General features: G+C 44.0%; 2 protein-coding genes across 2 annotated transcripts; both read right to left on the bottom strand.

Annotated features, from left to right (window-relative positions):
* Nucleotides 1-2,247: 2,247 nt before the first annotated feature.
* LOC103711410 (bZIP transcription factor TGA10) lies at nucleotides 2,248-8,587 on the bottom strand. Its single transcript, XM_026806327.2, has 11 exons — nucleotides 8,326-8,587; nucleotides 7,501-7,598; nucleotides 6,653-6,705; nucleotides 6,399-6,533; nucleotides 6,121-6,186; nucleotides 5,937-5,996; nucleotides 5,690-5,767; nucleotides 5,484-5,556; nucleotides 5,117-5,388; nucleotides 3,853-4,092; nucleotides 2,248-3,090 (listed from the first exon to the last, which is right to left on the bottom strand). The coding sequence occupies exons 1-11, from the start codon at nucleotides 8,421-8,423 to the stop codon at nucleotides 2,944-2,946; spliced, it is 1,320 nt and encodes a 439-aa protein (XP_026662128.2). The 5' UTR covers nucleotides 8,424-8,587; the 3' UTR covers nucleotides 2,248-2,943.
* Nucleotides 8,588-13,399: 4,812 nt separating this feature from the next.
* LOC120107476 lies at nucleotides 13,400-14,164 on the bottom strand. Its single transcript, XM_039120755.1, has one exon. It carries the CDS (start codon nucleotides 14,162-14,164, stop codon nucleotides 13,400-13,402), a length of 765 nt encoding a protein of 254 aa, XP_038976683.1.
* Nucleotides 14,165-20,921: the final 6,757 nt, after the last annotated feature.

Below are 20,921 nucleotides of genomic sequence, written 5' to 3'. Positions count from 1 at the left end.
TGAATCCAAGGTCTACAAAGCTAAAGGTGGAATTAAGAGATCTTATAAATATGTTAACAAGTGTCTCTTCTATGTCTTGGTATCTTGAGCAATATGCATCCAAAACTCAAATATAAGAGTATAATAATAAAATATATTATAATTTTAAGTTGCTTGTGGCAGTCTAGTTGTGATGTATACTATAGGATCCTTACATAAACATTGGTTTTCTTTTTTCTCAAAAATAGAAGAATAGGAGTGGGGTTTTAGGCAAATCCTTGCATGTTCATAAATAGAAAATCAGCATATATAGAGATAAGTTACATATGGTCGCTTATCCTATTATTTTTGCTACGTTTATCATCCTCTTCCATTTTATGCCTGTTTTTATATAAAAAGTTATTTAAGGATACTGACATAAACATAATCTTACCTTCTTTATTTTAACATTTATCGATTTTTAAGCATATAAATAATTTTTGAGCTTTTGGTGAAACTTCTATATTTCCCCTCCAACTTATAATTTTCTAAATCTAGTTGGATTCTAATGCTAAAAAAGTGACTAATTATGCGGGGACGATGTTTTCAAATTGTCTTGTGAACCCCATTATGCACCTTTTCTTTGTATGTCAATGGAGAGAAAATAAAGAACCGAAGTCAATTCATCCAAGTCATTTAAAAGACTTTGTGCACCATCTAGCTACCTCCATATTTATATTATAATCTATCGATCATATTATAACGAACTCGGAACCGATTAACAACTCCTATTCTATTAAATATTAGTTCATATATAGTCCTCCTTATTCTCAATTGATAACAACCCATTTTTTAAAAAAAACCATAGTAACTACTTAGGCCTTACCTCGTCAATCAAAAACCACTTTTCTATGCCTTCACAATATTAATTATATGCCTTGATTAGTCTGAACGAAATATCCCCTAAGTTCAACTTTTCCAATAACAAAGGCCTATTGCAAATATTTGCTTGTAAGAGGTATGTATATATGCATATAAATTTCAATAAAGAAGAAAAATAATGTATGATGATAGTGCAGAACAATTTGCATAACTAAGTTGTCTAAATGATTTGACTGCAGTAGAAAGACAAATTAACATACCAGATTATCAACATCCAATTAGCTCGCAGTACATTAAAATTGCGAAAGCTTGCTTCTGGGTGTGACATAGATAACATTTGATGCAAAATGAATTTTTGTATTACTACATACAAGCTTTTTCCTTTTTTTTTTGTAAAAATATATGGGCTGATGAGACAATCCGAATAAAAAGATGATGGCCAGAGCGGGGTGGAAGTGTGTACTTCAACCACAGCACTTGGCAATTAATGGTAGGTTCCTATATGCTGAATTCAGAATAAATACACGTACATACATATATAAAATAAATAGTGAAAAATACTAGATTTTGAGCAAATTAATTTAATCATCCATCACCAGATTGGAATATTGGATGATCAAAACATCATGCAAACTTGAAATTATCACCAATCGTGACATTGTGAAAAGAATGTCATTTCATGCATAATATTGGAACTTGCACGGCAAGTTAAATACTCGTGTTAATATTTTATCCTCTCAGAACATGCACACGCTACCTCTTTTCAACCGGGTTTAATTAGATGGGATTGTAGGGGATGACCAAGAACAAGCTCATGCTGATGTTTGTGCAACCCATCAACTTCGTAAACACATTGATTTGACTGAAAAATTGACTCTCCTGCAAGGATTCAAGATAGTGCTCTAGATATGGATCCAAGGCCTCCAAAGCTGAAGATTGAATGAGAATAAATAAATGCTCTATGTCTTTGTATCTTTAGCAGTATATCTTCTTTTGTACATAAACCGTTTCATCAATAAAATTTTTCGAGAAGTGTCTCAGTTTCTCCATTTCAGCTCAAAAAAGCAATACATATCCAAAGTACGTATAAGAGGAAAGTAATGGAGTATATCGTAGCTTTTTCTTATGAAAAACTAGCAGACGACTGTATACAGGATTCTTATGTGAATATGGGTTTGTGGTCAAACCACATGCTATAATCACAGTTCACTTTGTAACTGTTTCATATGTAAGATAACAAAGCCTAGCTTTGAGCTTTTTCAGGGGAAAAAAAAGAAAGAGACAAGGCCTTTATTCCACTAACAAAATCTGAAAATTAGTAGCACGAGAGTACAAGATTCACCAAGTAATTGATCTCAAACCTCGGTGTTCTTGTAGTTTGTAGCCTAGGTTGAACATGAAGCCTTTCAGTAGTAAATATTAGCCAGTAAAGAGTATTTCTCCCAGAAAATCACGTCTAGCTAAAAAGGCCACCGGCCTTCTTGCATGAAAAATAAAAGCAAACAAGGAATAGATGACCATAGCAAATAACTAGAAGCATAAAGTACAAGCTAAATAAAGTGTGCCGAGCCAAAGTTCAATACAAAACCCCCTCTCTGACACCTTCAGTGAGTAATCCAAAAACATGCAGGGTAGGATAGCCACGCGGTGACGTGTTTACAAGTGGACCCACCCATCCCTTCTCTCCGTGCTCACACCTAGTAGTCTTGCTTTTTCTTTAATTCTCCTTCCTGAAGTTCTCCTAGGATCTTCTCACCTCCCTCCTCTTTCTCCTCCCTCCATCAACCAAGTCAGGAAAGATTGCCCCAGTCTCTACTTCCCCACAAATCACCCTCATGATAAGGTAAGCTAAGAAATAACGCAAGCAGATGGGTGAAGCCTAGGCCACATCTCATCGATTCAGTGTATCTATATATTATATATATATCTGTACATCTCTGGAAGAGTCAAATGTATCCCTCTACTCCTCCATAGAATCCCATTCAATACCAAGGAAAGAGATGGAGGTGGCCTGCATGCACGTACACCACTATAACCTTATTCCTGATCTCTCCTTTTTGATTTTTTTCTCTCTGTGTTGAACTTCTAGTGTTCAGAGAATCACTACTGTCTTGGTCGAGATAGCCACAGGGAGCTCAGCGCACGGAGCCGATGGAAGTACTCTGCGATGGCCAACAAGCATCTGGCCATTTGACGGGTCGTCAAAATCTGGTGAAGCCGGTGGAAGGTCTGCTGCCTCAGATTATCTGCCTGTAAGCATGCATTTTCTTAGAATTAATATCAACCTCATCCTCCCCATGTCGCTATTGGAAATATAAATGCCTTAATTTGTGAAGAAAATGAGGAACGATGTTGAAAATTTTGTTCATTTGGCGAGGTGGAGTTTTATGCAATGGCGTCTTTCTCCTTGAGATGGGAGTATCGCCACTAGAAACAAAAGGTCACACGTACGACTTCGCATGTTAAGGAGGACGGATATGGTGATGAGCTCATACAAGCCAAAGAAGGCACAGGCAGCACAGCTTCACCATTCCAATCCAGCGAAGTCCTTGCGTGTGTATTTGCCTAGTTATATATTTATAACCAACTAAAGAGTGTGGTTGTACCAGTTTTGCTGAAAACTATACTTTTATTAAGTTGCCAGACTAACTCCTAACCTATTTTACTAAGTTATCCCCACAACAACTCCGATGACAGTGACTTTAAATAACTAGGAAACTTAGTACGAGCTTCTCTCAGTACTCAAATCTCGTACCCTCTGTCTCTCACCTTCTTCTAGAGGTCGTGAGTCTGGGTCTCGTGACACGTGGATTACACATATTGTTCAACAAATTATAAATAATAATACATTAGTAATAGTCTAATGATGGTTTTGATGTTGATGAGATAAATTAAGTGGCATCTGCGGTTGTATTATAGAATGACCGCTGTTTATGTACATTCTAATTACCTCAATTTCAATTATGGGATTAGTTATTCAAAAAAAAGGAAGGTATTAGTGATGGGGCTTACTTGTCGAACAAAACCCTCAAGGGAGGTAAGCTTGTTCATGGCAATGGCCATTTGGCCCATGTAGTGAGCCATATTGGAAGGGCAGCTCAGCGCATCAGAGGTTACGATATCCGACAGAGACTGGTTAAGGGCTTCAAGCCCTTGGCTCAACGCTTCCTCCGTCTCCTGCGCCGACTGTTGCAGACCACATACCCCCAATATCTGTTGCTCTGTTAGGGGCTCAAGGTGGCTCAAGAGCATCTAAACACCAATATATTTTAAGCACATAAGAAAGAGCTAAATAAGTAGGTATTCGTTGTACAATACCATGCATGCAATAATACCATACAATAATAACAAAAAAAAACAAACAGATAAGACCTTCCAGCAGCTTGCATTTTCTTATTGAAAATGATAGTGGTTGCACTTTTATCAGTGGATATTTCAATAAACCACAGGAAATTGTCAGCTTTACTACACATAGAAATGCGTGAAAAGAATAGGTGTCATATATCTATTTATTATGTAGAGAACAAAGGCAAATCTGTAAATGAGAGGATGGAGAAGTTAAGGGATCCATGCATGCTTTCACGGCTCAACAGTTGGTTTTATTTCTGGTTTTATTCCTTCTCTCCTTCCATGTAGAAACCAACACCACTTACTTTGTAGAATATATGAAGGCAAGGCCACAGCTCCACCAGTTATATACCTCCAACTCCTCCACATCAATACTCGATGACATGCATGAGGTTCATGTCAAAATCTTTTATAAAACTAAATTGCTCCCGGAATCACAAATTAATTTAGAGGAAAAACACAATCCTTCAACTATTCTTATAGCCATATCTAAATATTGGCACCAATTATATATATATTTCAAACTTTTGAAATTTTGTGAACTTTTAAAAAGTAAATTACCTATGATTGCAATAACTGGTTGCATGCTGTCCTTCATCCCCATATTAATGGGTATGAACGACTCATCTTTTGATCATGATGAGAACAGAAATAATTGGTAGTTAGTCAATGGAGCAGATCTACTTGGTCTTACCATTTCCGACCAATTCAAGCCTTTGAAACCATACATGGGCAGTAACATTGTTTTGTTAAACCCCTGGCCTTGCATTTGCTTTTGGGACTTAATTAGATGTCTACAGTGGCAGCCGAACTACAACTCCTATTGCATCAAATCGTGTCCACACCGGTGCCAAGGACATATATCCATGCAGAACTGGGAACATGCAAAGGGATATATAATACGAATTAGGGTTAGGGTTTGGAGAACCTTGATGAGCTCGGAGGGGCGGAAGCCGCCCATCCACATGAAGCAGCGCTCGGCAGGGGTCTTCCACATGCCGGCGATGAGGTGGAAGACGTCGGACTTGATAACTATGCTCTTGAGGTTCATCATCTCGTCATAGTGGACCAGGCAGTTCTCCACAAACAACCGGAGCTCATTCTCCGGTAGGTGCTCTTGCACTGCAGCCTGGAGCTCGCACATCCGCCGGTGGTGCTCCTCAAGCCACCTCGCAAACTCCATGTCAAACATCGCCACATCTGAAAACAGATGACTCATTATAACATAAAAAACCGAACATTTATAATACCATACTATATGTTCATATGTAAATTTTGGTCATGTTTGATGATGCCTGGGCTTAGTGAGCTGATGCTGGGTGGGAAACCTTGGTCCCCAAGGAGTGCTCCACCACCGAAGAACGAACCCTGGTTATGAAAAAATATATGTGACTGTTATCGAAAGATAACGAGCATATATAACGTAAAACCGAAGGGGAAAGAAATGGCGTTATGATTCAAGCTCAAATGGAAGTGTCTCAGTGTATATAGAACTTCACACCTGAGCTCTTGCCCTCTGGAGCTCTTGTTCTATCTGAGTCAGCCTGATTCTACTGTTCTCGAGTTGTTGGACGTAAGCCTGTTGAGGGAATAGAGATTAGATGAGACTTTTCTGTGTGGTTAGTTGTTTCCCGGGACAAGTAAAAGCCAAACTAAAAAAACATAAAGGGTGGCTTAAGGGGTGGCTTAGATGGCAGTTTTCTTCTCCTTTATGCTATATTCTTTCGTTTTTCTTTTACTTGACTGACCTTCTTCCTTAGCCTGCTTTTCCTGGCCGCCTCCCTATTCTGAGCAAGCCTTCTCAGTGTCTGCCCACAGGTAAATCAAACAGATAATATGACGGAGCAGAAACCTACTCTACCTTGGGAAAGAAACAACTTAGAAAGCTCCAGATGATAGATAGCTTATCTCTTTCATGCAGATGCAACTTACCTTAGGATCTGGTGTCCTGGGCTCTCCTTGTTCTGAAATAGATGTGCCCTTTCTGTTCCCTTCCTTCTATCCATATGAAAGAATAACGGTGACCAACATATTAAGTGGAAAACCCACCCTGGGTTCTCTCAAGTAGTTGTAAAAATGACTATTCCAATCGTTGAAGTGAAAAGATATGGCTTCAATGTTATCTTTGGGTTAGCCGTTCTTCTTTTTTTTTTCGGTTTTGTTTTGGGGAGGGGGGGGGGGGGGGGGGGTGCGGGAAGATAGTGTTTCACCTTCACTACTGCTTTAGTATCCTTCCCAGGGTCAGGCAAAGCTGGGGGATCGCTTCTTGGGTTGCCCAACTCCATGATTTGATCTGATGACTTCTTAGAACCACTGCTTGTTGGAGAAACGAAACTAATACCGCCCTATAAAAAACAAAGAAGCATATGAGAAGATCATGTGAACTAGATCAGCTCATCAAATACTCCAACAAAAAAGTATCGACGAACAAACAAGGAGAAGGTCGTGTGTTGAGTCCCCGTACCCTTATAGATGGCTCTACATGCATAGGCTGAGAAGGGAAAATGTTCAGAGTCTCTGCATACATGAAGCCCTGCAAGCATTAAATCCCCCGAAGGTGCACCTCAAAACATCCCACCAGAAGACCATAAATAGAGAACAATCTCCCTCGGGGAAATATAGGCACCGCCTTTTAATTCCACAGACAATCATGACCGTAAAGTAGAATCTTTCAGATATAATACACAGCACTGTGTTCGTGTGTGTGTGTGTGTGTGTGTGTGTGAGTGAGAGCGAGAGAGAGAGAGAGAGAAAGGAGAAGCAAAAGATGCATGAGATATATATGAGCCACAGCTAGGCCTTCATATTTTTCCATGCACTTGTGCTTTCTGCCATTCATTAAAAAAAAAAGTAAAGAATTTGCTCAAAAAAAAAGTATAGAGAAATAGAACAATAGAAGGGTGAATAAAGAGAGAACAAATGGGAAGGAAAGGGGGACAGAAATCTAGTCTTACCCTCTTCAGTGCAGGAATTTGCAAGGAAATCATGAGTAGTTTGTTATATGACATAGTCTTAAAAAAAAAAAAAAATACTTTTATTTGTTTTCCAAAAATTCGAGTTTCTAATCCTATCAACCAAAATCTGGTCAAATATGCAGGACAGCAAGATCTGTTTGCCATGATCTTCTCATGACCCCAAAAAGCTTTTCTTGAAGGGAATCTCTACAGCTATCTCATATTCCCCCTCTCCCCTACAAATCTATAGACCTTGTGAAATGATAACCTTTTGGATTCCCATTGAAATCAACATAGGAGATGAGGCCCAAAGAGGACAGAATTAAAAGACAAGAAAGAATAATTGGAGAGGACTCACGTCTTTGTTCTTGAGCTGATGAGGGATCCTGCCAATTAAGATACATGGACAAGTCTTGGTCCAGCTCCCCCAAGTCATAGGCTCCAGTTTCCTTGCTTCTGCTATCATATCAAGAAAAGAATCCAAACAAAAAATGAAGTCAAAATCAAAACTTTTTTCTATGAAACAGCCATGAAAGCTAACTTTGCAGTTAATTTACACCACAAATGAACCAACTATGCTGTAAGAATACAAATTCCAACTCTGGAATTTAGCTTTCCTCCACTCTAATCACATGAAATAGAATCCGAGGCACGAGCATCTCAACTCAACGAAAATTCCTAGACATGAGTCTTTCACTACTCTATTTGTTACCAATCCTTCATTTCTTCCCTTCCGAAAAAGACATCTAAGCTGGTTTAATTTACAACAAATCAAAACAAGATTCCCTAAGAAAATGAAATCCAAATCAAAACCTGACACCAAAGCAACCTTTGTACCCTAAAAGAACCAACTTTCTTTCAAAGAAGAAAATATATCTGCATAAATTTTAGTTATCTTCCACTTTTATCGCATGGAATAAAATCCAAAACTTTGTCAACCTTAATTCAAAACTACAATCCTACCACGAGTCTTCCTCTGCTCCATTTCTAACCAATCCTAAGCTTATTTTGAGTCATAAAATAAACCTCTTTCGCCTGAAAATATCAGATTCTAAGACATGCTTCTTGCTCTCTCTACTCCACCTCTTTGTCTCTCATCAAACTAAATGAACTAAAACGAATTCAAAGCCATGTGATCTCTCTTCTCATGATAATTAATTCTACCATCTCAAGCGTTAATTACATGGAGTTTCCATGCGTCGAAGAGGAGGGCTGGATCAAGCCAAAGGATATATGCTGCTCTTGCCGCTGCCTCTGGCTCGAATTCCCTTTATTGGCCATCAAATTCCTCCGATTCTCTCCCTTCTCTCTATCTCCTTCTTTCTCTTTCTCCCTCTTCCACCAGCATCAAGAGACTCCATTAATGGCGCAACCAACTTCTGTTTTTTCCCATTGGCGATCTCCGCAGCAAAGCCATATAAAAAAGCCGACTTTTTCTTTCTCAGTTCTCTTCCTTCTGACCGAAAGCACGCCTTGAGACGTTGGACGAAGCCGAGTTCCAGATAAGGCGGGTTGTGAGATGCGGTAAAATGACCGCCCAACCTAACGCCTGCACGAGGACAAGAACAGCAGTAGACCAATTGAAACCTACCGCTCGGAGAAGGTGGATGCCGCTTACGCTGGTGACCCGAACACGGGCGGCGGTTTTCCGAGACCGGGTTTGGGTGCCTTCGTGGGCATCAGACTAGATCGCCCTTGTCTGTCTCTCCAGCCGCGGTTTCTGTGGGCATTAACTTGGTCGCATCAAAGGTAGGCGTGAGGCTCATAGAAAAGAATTCTGATTTTAGCTGAATTTTCATTGCAGATCACGTTTATTTGAAGTCTATGACTGATGGGCCTTATTTGGAAAGTTTTTGTAGGAAATTTAGAAGTTTAAGGGCTATAAATTCTTCTGTTGCTTTTTCAACATGTTCTTTGATGATGGTGATGCCAGCATTGCTCAAGAGCTAGTTCTAAATTGTTGAACCTTAGTTGGAAGTATGACAATAGCATCTTTAACTGATGTTGATGTATGAGATTTGTAGTGGTTGAGAGTGGAATTGGGAGAGTCATGAATTGAGACAATCTAAAGATTTGACCGTTGCAAATCTAGCCAAGATGTCAATAGCCATGTTCATGCTAACTCTATATTTGAACAAAATGATCATTAACATCATACGCCAAAGAACATCTTGCTTCGACTGAGAATAGCAAGGTTTCGCAACAACAGAAGTGCTAAAGAGAAGGTTGAATGAGGTGTATATGCTTTGTTCTCGGTAATATGAGATCAATTTATATATTGATTCTAGCACAACTTAATTGTTTAGCTCTCTAGCATTTTAAGCAAGGATATAACATTTCCTGAAAAAAGAAAAATAAAACATAAGAATTGGAAAGCAATTCACTAGGTCTTATATAATCAATAAAGATACATTAGAGGGATAAGAAGATTTCTTTTAACCAAAAAAGAAGGATGAGAAGATTGAAGGAAACAACTCTTTCATCGGACTTTAGTCAACAATGATGAGAGTTCATAATAACTCTAAGTGCAATACAGAAATAATCTAGTTAAGAAGTATCTCAACAATGTGGTCATAAAAGTTCAAATTCATTCAAATGTAACCACAAATACCATGATCAGTTTGTGGTCATCCCTAATAGATTTGTGCTACAATGTTCCTTAGTTTATATAAATTATGGACCGAGTCCATTGTGATACTATTTGTATTAATTTAGGATCTCATCCAAAATAGTTAGCCGGAAGATATTATTTGAATTTCTTAATTCTGTATAAGTACTCAAGATCTATCCAGTGAATAATCGATATGGGACTAAACAAATGTTTGCACGGCTCCTCATAGCTGGCGTACAATATAGTTGGTATGGTTGGGTACAAAGTGGAAGCCTAAATAGTTGATATTGCAACAATCAAATATCACGTGCCCAAAATCACAAGAAGACATCAGGTTCGTTCGGTCATTTTAAGAAAGCTCTAATTCGGTCAATGCAAGCTTGTAAGTCCGGGCACCGCCATGATGCGAGCATGACGCTAGAATAACCGGTCGCAGCCACGTGCACAGGTGTTGCGACCTGGTTCCCACTCGACTGTTTAAAAAGTTGGGACGTTTAGAAGTGGGCCCCCACAATCTGAGAACCGTACAAAAACCTTCACGCAAACGGACGGCTGCGATCTCCCGATGCCCACTACCCGTCCCATCGTTATAAACGTCCATGCACCCAAACGTAGACCCCAGAAAGCGACCTCATCTCCACATTGATCCCACTCTTTACCTCCGTGCTTCGTCCGTGCACGTGGGGCCCGGATGGCTTGAATTTGGGTGCGGCGCAGGACTGGCTTTTGGGGTTCGCGTAACATTGGGCTCGGCTAAGGCGGCGGGTCCACCCGACCGGCTTTACCTCGTGTCCGTTTCTCCGGCGCCTTAGCATCCAGGGTGCGGACCCTCTTGCCGATTCGTACCCCTTATTTTATACTCCACCTGCACGCAAAGTTGGCTATGCGACACTGCCTTTGAATAACAACCATGGTTTAAAATAACCGGGATTTATGGTGTTGACAATGCCACGGCTTTACCAGGCCTCGCTATGTAGTATAATATGTATAACAGGCATTTAAATAACAATTGTTAGTTATTTGTAATTGTTAAGTGGTCATTATAAATTATCGATTATGTTCATTTTTTAATCTCTTCATAGTTGATAAATTCAATTCCTTGTTATTCATATTTTAGTTAAATTTGTGTATAGGTTTATTAATCCAAAGAATAATCAATAACATGCGAATAGGGGTTGAATGAAATAACAATATTGTTTGACGTAATTATCTGTTGTAATAGCTAATAACGACCGTTACGCATAAAATTCATTATATTATTCTGGATGTAGTTAAAGGGAGGCTAAGTAAACACATGTTGTTAATTTTTAACTAATATTTTGTTTAACATTATAATAAAAATGAACATACTAAGGGTTTGGTATAACGAAAAAATGCCAACTTTGTTTATATTACACCTTGTTTATATAATGACATTTATTTCAGCGCCTATTACCTGCATCCGCATTCGGATCCGCTATGGATCGAGTAAAACCTACCCTATTGGGATCGGGTCAAGTTGGTTATCTAATGATGCAGAGTAAATTGCCACCTTCAACATTTTTCATTTGAGAGTATATTCAATAGAGCTTATATGATAGGTACAATGATGGCATTAGCCAAATTGCAATTAGCTATTCTTTTGAAATTTGTAATTGTAGAGAGAGGGCAAGTAAATTTTACGTGTTGGAGTGGCTAATAAAACTGAATGTGCTTTGCTCTAAAGAATATCACCGTGCTAGATGGGTATTATCTCAAGGGTCGTGTGGGACCCAAATAAACCCTTCTCCCAAGAAAGAGAGAGAGAATTGAAAGATTGAATACTATCAACACTTGATTAAATACAAAACATGTGTAGGCATTTCTAACCCGAGATAGGGATAGTGTGAGCTTCCAATATGATGTTTTTAGATCTCCTTTTTACGCTCACATTATACAAACAACCTGCAGAACATCAAGATGAAAACATTATGTTTGAGTAAGATTTATTGATCATGGCTGTAGCATGTTGGGGTCACCTTTCCTAATGAGAGGTCACTAAATATTAATAAAATAAGAAAAGTTTGATCATTTACTGAATTAAGGAATTTGGTAGTTGACTTTAGTTCATAACTTGCATGGATGGGATAACAAATTAATTGATTTACTTTTGAGATGTAGTAGTTTTTCCAATTAATTTTTATCTCTCAAGACACTTATTTTCAAGGATCCATGAATTCTCTTCCAATTCAACAAACTATAGATGTCATAAGTTTGATAAAAAGAATCACTAGACTCGATATAAACTACTCTGACGACTACAAAGACTTGATAAGTTTTTTTTTTCGAAAGCGAGATCCGTCATATTGAGAAGTTGAATCACACAACAAACTTCTAAATGTTTTAATTTGTTTGAATGATATCCAATTAAAGTTTTTTTTTTTTTTTTGAATTTGGATAACATTTCAACCTCTATAATGTAACATCACCCCTTAAGAGTGCAATACACTAAGCGATTAGTCAAACTTTATCATTTGGAGCATGAGACAAGCTAGTTAAAGATGAAATTTTTTTTCGAGAATAACTTTGACCAAATATATCTCCTATTACCGAAAGAATTAGATGAAGCAATTAAAGATAAAGTTGATGTAAAAGCCAAAATCTAACTTCTGAACGGTTCTATTTGTTGTATCATCTTTTAATTAGATTATGAATCCGATTTAAATTGTGCAAGGATAAACCTTACTAGTATAAATAAAAGCTTTGTACATAACTCGATTTTTGTTATCCATTGATAAAATAGAAGAAGACCTAGATCTTACTTTCACTAATTTTTTTTATTTTTTAATTTTTTAAAGATTTGAGTTGAGCAGATTGAAGAAATTTCTTCCTTCTTATTAATCCGATCAAAAGCCATAATGTTTCTTAATGACTTGTGATCAAAGTTTATGTTGCCAGAAAAAAAATATTCATTACTTTGTTTTCAAACCTAACCATTTGCATCATTTTTTAAAAATTTTCTACGTTTAGCTCTTGCAAATCCTTCATTACTCTATGTACGCTATTTAGTATTTATCCTGAATACTATGTATCATGTTGGTTTATATTACTTAGTTCTTAAATTGGCAGCTTCAATATTGCTATCAAGATTGACCACGCAAGCAATATTTATAATTTTAGAGCTACGGCTCGGACATGGTTATAAACATCAAGCATGCAAAAGAAAAATCTACAATCATTTCGTTTTCATTTATGAAGTCCAATTGATTAAGAGTCTAATGGTATTAGACCATCCTAAGTAGAAGATACAAGTGTAAAGGAGTTAATTCATAAATAAAATTCACTTAAAATAGATTGATTCCTTTTGCCATCTTTGTTTCTTCGCCTGTTGACATCAAGAGGAAATCTAAAAAGGTGGAAAAGGATTTCCCTAGGTATAGGCTTTCCTATTTGGTTATTTGTCTTGGTCTTGGATATTGACTCTCTATATGTAATATATATAGGTGGAAGAAATCTGGCAACAACATCACATTTTCAACTCCCCCTTATTCAAATCCAGTGTCAATATCAAAGGAGTTCCACCATATGCGTATACAAAGGAGTAAGATAGGAGGAGTGTAGCTTTCTATCCTTGTGGTTTGGCCTACAAACCATCCTTTTTTTTTTTTTTTTTGCTGAAAGCAGGTGATCATACACAACGTGTATGAATACACCCAATAAGGTCAAAATACACTAGCTCACGGAGTGCCAATGGCAACTCCGCCTCCCCCACCCAAAGGGTGTACCCTGAATGGTAAGCCGCAAAGGCAGCCACCCAATCGGCCGCCCCATTGGCTTCTCTGAATACATGTTTGGCCTCAACGGCCACCCCAGCCCCACACATCATCCTAATGTCCCGAGTCAAGGGGTGGTCTATGCCCACCCCCCTCAACCCCTGCTGGATCCACCCGATAACTGTGGCCGAATCGCCCTCCAAGACAACCGAGCCGGCCCCCAGTACCTGCCTCGCATATCGAAGACCCGCCCAAGCAGCTCGTAGCTCTGCCCCGGGGACCGAAATGCCGAACAACTGACAGCCACCTGCTGCCACCACTCTGGAGTGCGGGCCTCGTATCACAAAACCCGCACCACCCTGCGCACCTCCATCCTGTACAGATCCGTCGAAGTTGACCTTGAGGAAACTCGGGGGTGGGAGCTCCCAGGTGAAATACACCATCTGAGACGCTGCCGAAGCAGAGAGGGAACCCCAGGTGTCCCAAGCTATCGAAGGTCTATCGGAAGAGGGTCTGATCTCCAATGCCTGTGCTCGCGCGAACTCCGCTACAAACCTCGGTGACACCCTGCGCTCGCCGAGGGTGCGGGCGTTCCGGGCCAACCAGATCTGGAGAGCTGTGCAGGTCGCTCTAATGGCCTCCCGACATGTCTGAGGGCAGGCTAACCACTGCTGTATCATCTGTAAAAACTGGAGCCTCCCGCTCCAAACCTCTCGCGGGATCCCTGCCTACTGCCATGCCGACCTCGCCCACGTACACTGGAAGAGCACGTGGTCAACCGACTCGTCAACACTGCATGTACCGCACTCCGCTGGGATCCCCCAACCTCGCCTGCTCAGCACTGCTCTCGTCGGAAGGCGATCCCACGCCACCTTCCATAGGAATAGTGCTACTCTCGGGTGAAGCCCCGACCTCCAGATCCAGGTGCAATCCCGTCCCGGCTCATGCTCTCGCTGGATAACCCGGGAAAGATCTCCCAGTCTAATGCTGGACCGGCAAGAAGTGCCCCAAATCCTGACATCTGGCCCCCCACATCCAGGCACCGGGATGGACCGGATCCTCTCAGCTAGGTGTCCTCCGAACAGCTGTCGTAGCCTGTCGTCATCCCACCCAGGCTCTCCCGGGACGAGAAGATCGGAGACCCGCAGCCCCTCTACTGCCTCAACATCGACCGTGGTCGGCCACCCCCTCAGTGGAACTGAATCAATCCATGGGTCCGTCATCACATCAATACTCCGCCCATCGCCTATCAGCCACCTGGTATTTGCGGACACCATCGGAAGGTACCTCGCAATCTCACGCCACATGAAGGAAACTCGCCGCCCTCTCCATGCCACCCCTGAGCCCTCGCGGCCATATCTGGCTGCCATCACCTGACTCCACAACCCATGTGGCTCTAATAGAAACCGAGCTGCATGCTGAGCGATGAAGGCCTCACGCCGCTCCAACAGGGACTGCACCCCGAGACCGCCCTCACTGGTAGGTCGGCAAACATGCTCCCAGGCCACCAAATGCACCCCGCGACCTCCGCCATGTGACCCCCACAGGAAGCACCGCAGCAATCGCTCGACTCTCAGCAAGATCGTCTTTGGAACCACGGTGTTGGCCATGAGATATACTGGCATGGACCCCAACACCGATCTGATCAGAGTCAGTCTCCCCATCATGGATAAGGAGGCCGCTCTCCATCCCTCCAGCCTGCTCTCTACCCGCTGCACCAGGCTGGAGCACTCTGCCACCCGTAGTCTGCGACCTATGATGGGGACTCCCAGGTAGGTCAGTGTCTCCTCCTGCTCAGGTATCTGCAAAATCCCTCGGATCTCCTGTCTGACCCTACTCTCCGTGCTCGGGCTGAAGTGAACAGCTGACTTCTGGAAGTTAACTCTCTGGCCCGACGCCGCGCAATAATCCGCTACCACCCTACGAAGGACCCGTGCATCGGAGACCCGCGCCCTGGCCAACAAAAGACAATCGTCAGCGAAAAATAAGTGAGATAGAGGACTAGCCCCCGGGGCGGGGACGTAGGCCTCCAAGTCCCTGCGAGCACTCACCCTCTGCAAATCACAAGACAAAATGTCAGCACAAATAATAAATAAATAAGGTGATAGAGGGCATCCCTGACGCAGCCCCATAGTGGACTCGAAGAAAGGTGACGGTGTGCCGTTGACCAAAATAGAGAACTTTGGCCTCCTGACACACCCCAGAACCCAATCAATCCACCGCCTGTGGAACCCATACGCCTCCAGTGCCTGCTGAAGAAAACTCCATCTAACCCTGTCATAAGCTCTCTCCATATCCAGCTTAATAGCCATCAAGCTGCGTCGCTTCGATGCTCGCTGAAGATCCCACATCATCTCCTGGGCTAACAGAACATTATGGGAAATATTTCTGCCAGCTATAAACGCCCCCTGCTCCTGGCTGATAATGCCAGGCAGAAGGGGCTTCATTCGTCCGACCATTATTCTTGCCACAACCTTATACAAGGTTGTGCACAAGCTGATGGGCCTAAAGTGACTGGGCTCTGCTGCCTCCTGATGCTTCGGGATGAGCGTGATGAAAGTAGCCTTCCAATCCCCTGGCATCATCGCCTGAGAGAAGAAACACTGAACGGCCTCTACTATCGCTATCCGAATGATACCCCAATACCGTCGGAAGAAAAAAGGGGGGAAACCATCCGGTCCCGGGGCCTTGTCTGGAGCCAAGGCCCAGACCGCCTCCTGAACCTCCTGAGCCGACACCGGTCGGACCAGGCCTGCATTCTCTTCATCCTTGATTCGCGCATCCACCCTCAAGGGGTGGATGCTATCGCCGGAGTCCTCGTCCTCCGTCCATCTGGCACGGAAGAAATCCAGCAGGGTCTGTCGGATGGCAGGCTCACCTTCCACCCGATGTCCTGACCCATCTCGCAGTGAGTGGATCATGCTCCGCTGCCTCCGGATAGCCGTCGTCCGGTGGAAGAAGCTGGTATTACGGTCCCCCTCATGCACGCAGTCTCAACCCCCTCAACTCTCCGAAAGATATCGCCCACCACCTCGCGATTCCATCGCCGGAGGCGCCTCCTAGCCAATTCTAGTTTGCGTGATATCTGGTGCATAGCATCCCCCCGCACTGGAGTACGCCAAGCATCGCGGACGATATCCCAAGACTGCGGGTACGATAGCCAAACCTTCTCAAAGCGGAAGGGGCTATGATGACAAGGTCCCGATGATGTAGAAATCAAGAGGGGGCAATGGTCCGAGGCGATCCGAGGTAAGTGACTAACCCTGCAGGTGGGAAAGCGGAGGATCCAGTCCGGAGACGCAAAGGCCCTATCTAGACGCTCCCAAACCCTCGCAGTGCCGAGCTGATTATTGCACCAAGTAAACTGAGGTCCGGAAAAACCTAAGTCCACCAGGCCAACACGCGATACAAAGTCGCGAAACTCCCTCCTGTCCGCTCTATCCATGTAGGCAGCCCCACCCCTCTTGTCACTCGATCTTAGAATGCAGTTAAAGTCCCCAACTACAACTGTCGGGACACCCTGGGCAGTGAGACTGGTAATCTCTCGCCAGAGAACTCTCCTGATCCTGTAGTCCGTGCTCGCGTACACCCCACACAGTACCCATGGGGCGGTGTCTGGTGCCGATACAATCATAATCACCTGTTGGGGGCAGTTGTGGAAGACATCACAAGTCGCCACCCCTCGCCTCCACAGGACCAGAATACCTCCCGACAGCCCCTGGGACTCAACTGCATATGTCTCCCAGTCCCTCCCCAAGCGCCGTCTCAGACGTGCAAGCCCCTCACCAGATAGCCTGGTCTCACTCAGAAAGCAGATCTCCGGACAGTGAACTTGCACTAACCGTTTGAAGGAAGACATGAAGGACGGCTTGGCCGCCCCCCTACAATTCCAGGCGAGGATCCTCATGGATCACAGTCCACATAGTCGGCCTCAGACCCGTCCTCCCCCTGGATCGCCGAGCCAGCCTCAAGCACGCTACCTGGGCCCACCACGAGCTCATCAGGTATGACCTGCATGACTGCCGCCCTGACGCGCTGTATCACAGTCGAGTGGTCGGTATCCCCTCCAGACGTCAGTGGCACGACCTGACACCCCTCCGGGGGCGGCACGGGGTGGTCCCCCGTCCCACTCCCACTGGAGGTGGCCACTCCCTGCTCTCCCTCGACCAGAGGCAGAGGGCCGAACCGAAAAACTCCATCCGGCTCAGTGCCCATCTGCATGTCCCAAGGCCGTGCCTCACGCGTCACATCCGATGTGAGGAGGGCGTGGCTGTCGTGCACGGGAGGCCCAGGCACCAAATCACTCCCCCCACAAGGAGGGCTGTACCGGAAAGGCCCTACCAGTCCCTCGCTCTGGCCCTGCAGATCGAGATCATCCTGACTCCCCAGACCCGGATGTGACTGGGCCTCTCGACCTGCACCCTCCTGGCCCAATGGACAAGGCGTGGGAAGGGCCTTAAGGCCCAAGTCCTCTTTCCCATGGTCAGACCGCGCGGCCAGAAAAGGCTGGCCGCACGCCTCCTCGCACGGGCCCAGCGGAGCCTGGGCCCTCGCGACCACAGTCACCAGCGCGCCCTGCGCAGGTCCGGGCGCGATCTCAGCGCCCGGCGCGACCCCAGTGGGTGGCGCGCCAGTAGCGCGAGGCCCGGTAGATGGCGCGCCAGCGGCGCGGGGCGCGCCGATAGCCAGGGCCGCGCCAGCGGCTTGCGTCCCCGCCGGCCCGCGACCCCGGCGCCCGGGCCTGTGGGCCCGGGTACGCTGGGCTCCTCGGCCCTCAATTTTGTGGGCCTGATGGGCCTCTTGTCCGACAACCCCAAGTGGGCCAAGGCCCGCCGGCGGCCTGGGCCACTTTTGGGCATTGGCCTGGGCCGTATCCGCCCGGCTGGGCTCCGGAACGGCCCGAACCGGGGCCTTGCCGGGTCGCCGACTCGGTTCCGGGTCCCCTGACTCGGCCAGGGTCTCGATGGCCGAGTTCGCCCGGAGGGGGCCGAAGGGAGGCTCCGGGTGCCCCTCCCCCCCAACGGTCAGTGGCGACCGGCGGCGAGCCACCTTCGCTGGCTTCTGCCAGCCGTCGGTGTCCGCCGGAGACACCGGCGTGGGTGTGCGACCTGCCGGAGATAGCGGCCGATTCGAGGACGACCCGGGTCCCGGCTGTGGCTCGGTCGTCTCTCCCGGCCGCGGCGGCCGATTCTCCCGCGGGAGTTTCTGCCGCGACGCCACCATCCAGGGGCCGTAGATCGGACCCTGGATCTCCACCCCATCGTCCGGAGGCGGTTGAGCAGGCCCGCCCTCCCCCGGATCCACCTCCGCAGAGGCCGTACCCCCCCCCCCCCCCCCCCCCCCCCCCCGCACGAGCAGTCGCCGGAAATCGGCACGCCACGGCCTCGTGCCCCATCCGCCAGTGTGAAAACATAATTGGATTAGGTATCTTTAAATACATCTGCAAAAAAAAAATTCCAAAGACCAATTGGTTTCCGTAGACTTTGATCGTACCTCTCTAGAACAATCAAGGGCAGCTATATCTTCCCCAACCACTCCTCTCAGTTGGATAGAAACCAACCTGAAAATGATAGATGGCAAGAATAAGCCAAAGTATCCTCCTAACCACGATGGATCCAAAGAAGCACATCTGTTTGAACGATATACAATTAATTATTTGATATGCTTATCACTATACGTTAATAGGCATTGACTTAGAAAATGAAGATGATAAAGAAAAGATTAGAAAGGATTAGGTTGTCGACCTCTAATTTATTACTAATTTTTTTTCAAAATCCAATAATTCATCTTGAGAAGTTCATGCCAAAATACAAGTGTAACTGTTGATTCTTCCGAATGCCTAATGTCTCAACCCTAGGTTGGCAAGCTCTCATCATATAACAAGCTTCATTTTTTTTTTGTTTTTTTGGTCAAAACGACATTTCATTTCGTGATATACCTCTAATGTGAGTACAATCTACCATATCAAGTGAAAGTAAATAGTGCAATGGGTGTGGGATACATTCTAGGTTTGTACAGATAACCTTCGCGGAATGTCGGGTAACATAAGAGACGACTCAGTCTGCTGCATCGTTCGCCTTCCGATACACACGAGCTATCTGACAGAAGGTCGACTTTCACACCAATCTACGTTTGTTCCGCATCAACGGATGGTCATCTTCATACCTGTCCACTTTTTAGAAACTTTATTTTTTCAAACTTCGCCCTGATAAAAGGTAGAGCATGAGACGTTGTTATGCATTTTTGCTGAAAAAACCCTAGAGGCGCGGACTCTGAGAACGCAGACTGGCATCCACTAGTGTGACACAGGTATCGAGCCAATGCCAAGCCAAGTTGTCCTACGAGCCAAAAATGGGACGATGGACTCATGGACCTAGGCCTGGGGATCTTTCTTGTCACCAAGGGGACATTGGGGGATGAGAAATTTCCATAAATAGAATATTCCAGCTTACGGTGGCTGCCACGATGACAGCATCTTATGCCGAGATTGGCCCATATGCTTGTTTATGGCTCTCAATGAGGCTTTCCAAATATGGTAATATTTGTGTTCTTTTTTTTTTTTGCTAAAGTATATTTGTGTTCTTCTTGGCAGCTCCGGGCTTCGTTCAGTGTGACTTCAAACTTCCTCCACCTTCGTTTTGACCACCATGCTTAGCCCGTATATCAATTCCACCACAATCTTAGCCTTTCTCTAACTCATTTGTAGCCCCGCATTTGGCCTGGCCATAAAAAAATTGCTGTCGCGCCCTAGTCAGTTACTGAAGAGTTTTGTCTAGTGATTGTGTGGCCCCACATTTGTCCTGCCCATCATGGAAAATATAACACGTAGGTACGAGAGTATTGTGAATGTCTGGGCCTATCTGTCATGTCCCATAATGAGTTAATGACTAATCTATCCATCATCACGTGCATAAAACTCGTTTTGGCACGGTCCAAAATTCCATCCAAAAAAAATTAGTTAAAAAATATTTTCTAAGTTTTTTGATCTTACATCAGCGTCCAAAATCTATTCGACGTGGATCAAATACACATCCAAAAATATCCTCATACACTCCTTCTGTTTAAGCCTCAGCATTTTTGCAACTATGATTGGCATATTGCCAGTCTCAATGGATATTTGCTGTAATATGCCATGATAGGTCATAGACTGGATCCACTCCGATACCATTTGTCACAAATCAAAGATCTCATTCCAAAAAATTAGTCGGAATATATTATTTAGGTTTTTTTGATACTATATAAGTTTTTAAGATCTATTTGGTGTATATCCAATGTGAGACTAAATATACGCCTGCACAAAATCTCACATAAATTCGATTCTAATACCATTTATCATAATCTAAGATCTCATCTAAAAAAATAACCGAAAGATATTATTTAGATCAATTGACTCTACTTAACTATTCAAAAACTACCTAGCATGTAGCTGATGAAGAA

The sequence above is a fragment of the Phoenix dactylifera genome, unplaced genomic scaffold (genome assembly GCF_009389715.1).
Source record: "Phoenix dactylifera cultivar Barhee BC4 unplaced genomic scaffold, palm_55x_up_171113_PBpolish2nd_filt_p 000877F, whole genome shotgun sequence".
Lineage (NCBI taxonomy): Eukaryota > Viridiplantae > Streptophyta > Magnoliopsida > Arecales > Arecaceae > Phoenix > Phoenix dactylifera.
This window is presented reverse-complemented; position numbering and strand designations above follow the sequence as displayed.

Excerpts from the sequence above, each read along its gene's own strand:
- LOC120107476 (XM_039120755.1), bottom strand. The coding sequence starts at position 14,164 with ATGATACAGCAGTGGTTAGCCTGCCCTCAGACATGTCGGGAGGCCATT.
- LOC103711410 (XM_026806327.2), bottom strand. The coding sequence starts at position 8,423 with ATGGCCAATAAAGGGAATTCGAGCCAGAGGCAGCGGCAAGAGCAGCAT. Across the intron at positions 5,768-5,936 it reads AAAGCAGGCTAAGGAAGAAG|GCTTACGTCCAACAACTCGA; the intron begins GTCAGTCAAGTA and ends TTCCCTCAACAG. Across the intron at positions 3,091-3,852 it reads TTGAGGGTTTTGTTCGACAA|GCAGATAATCTGAGGCAGCA; the intron begins GTAAGCCCCATC and ends GCATGCTTACAG.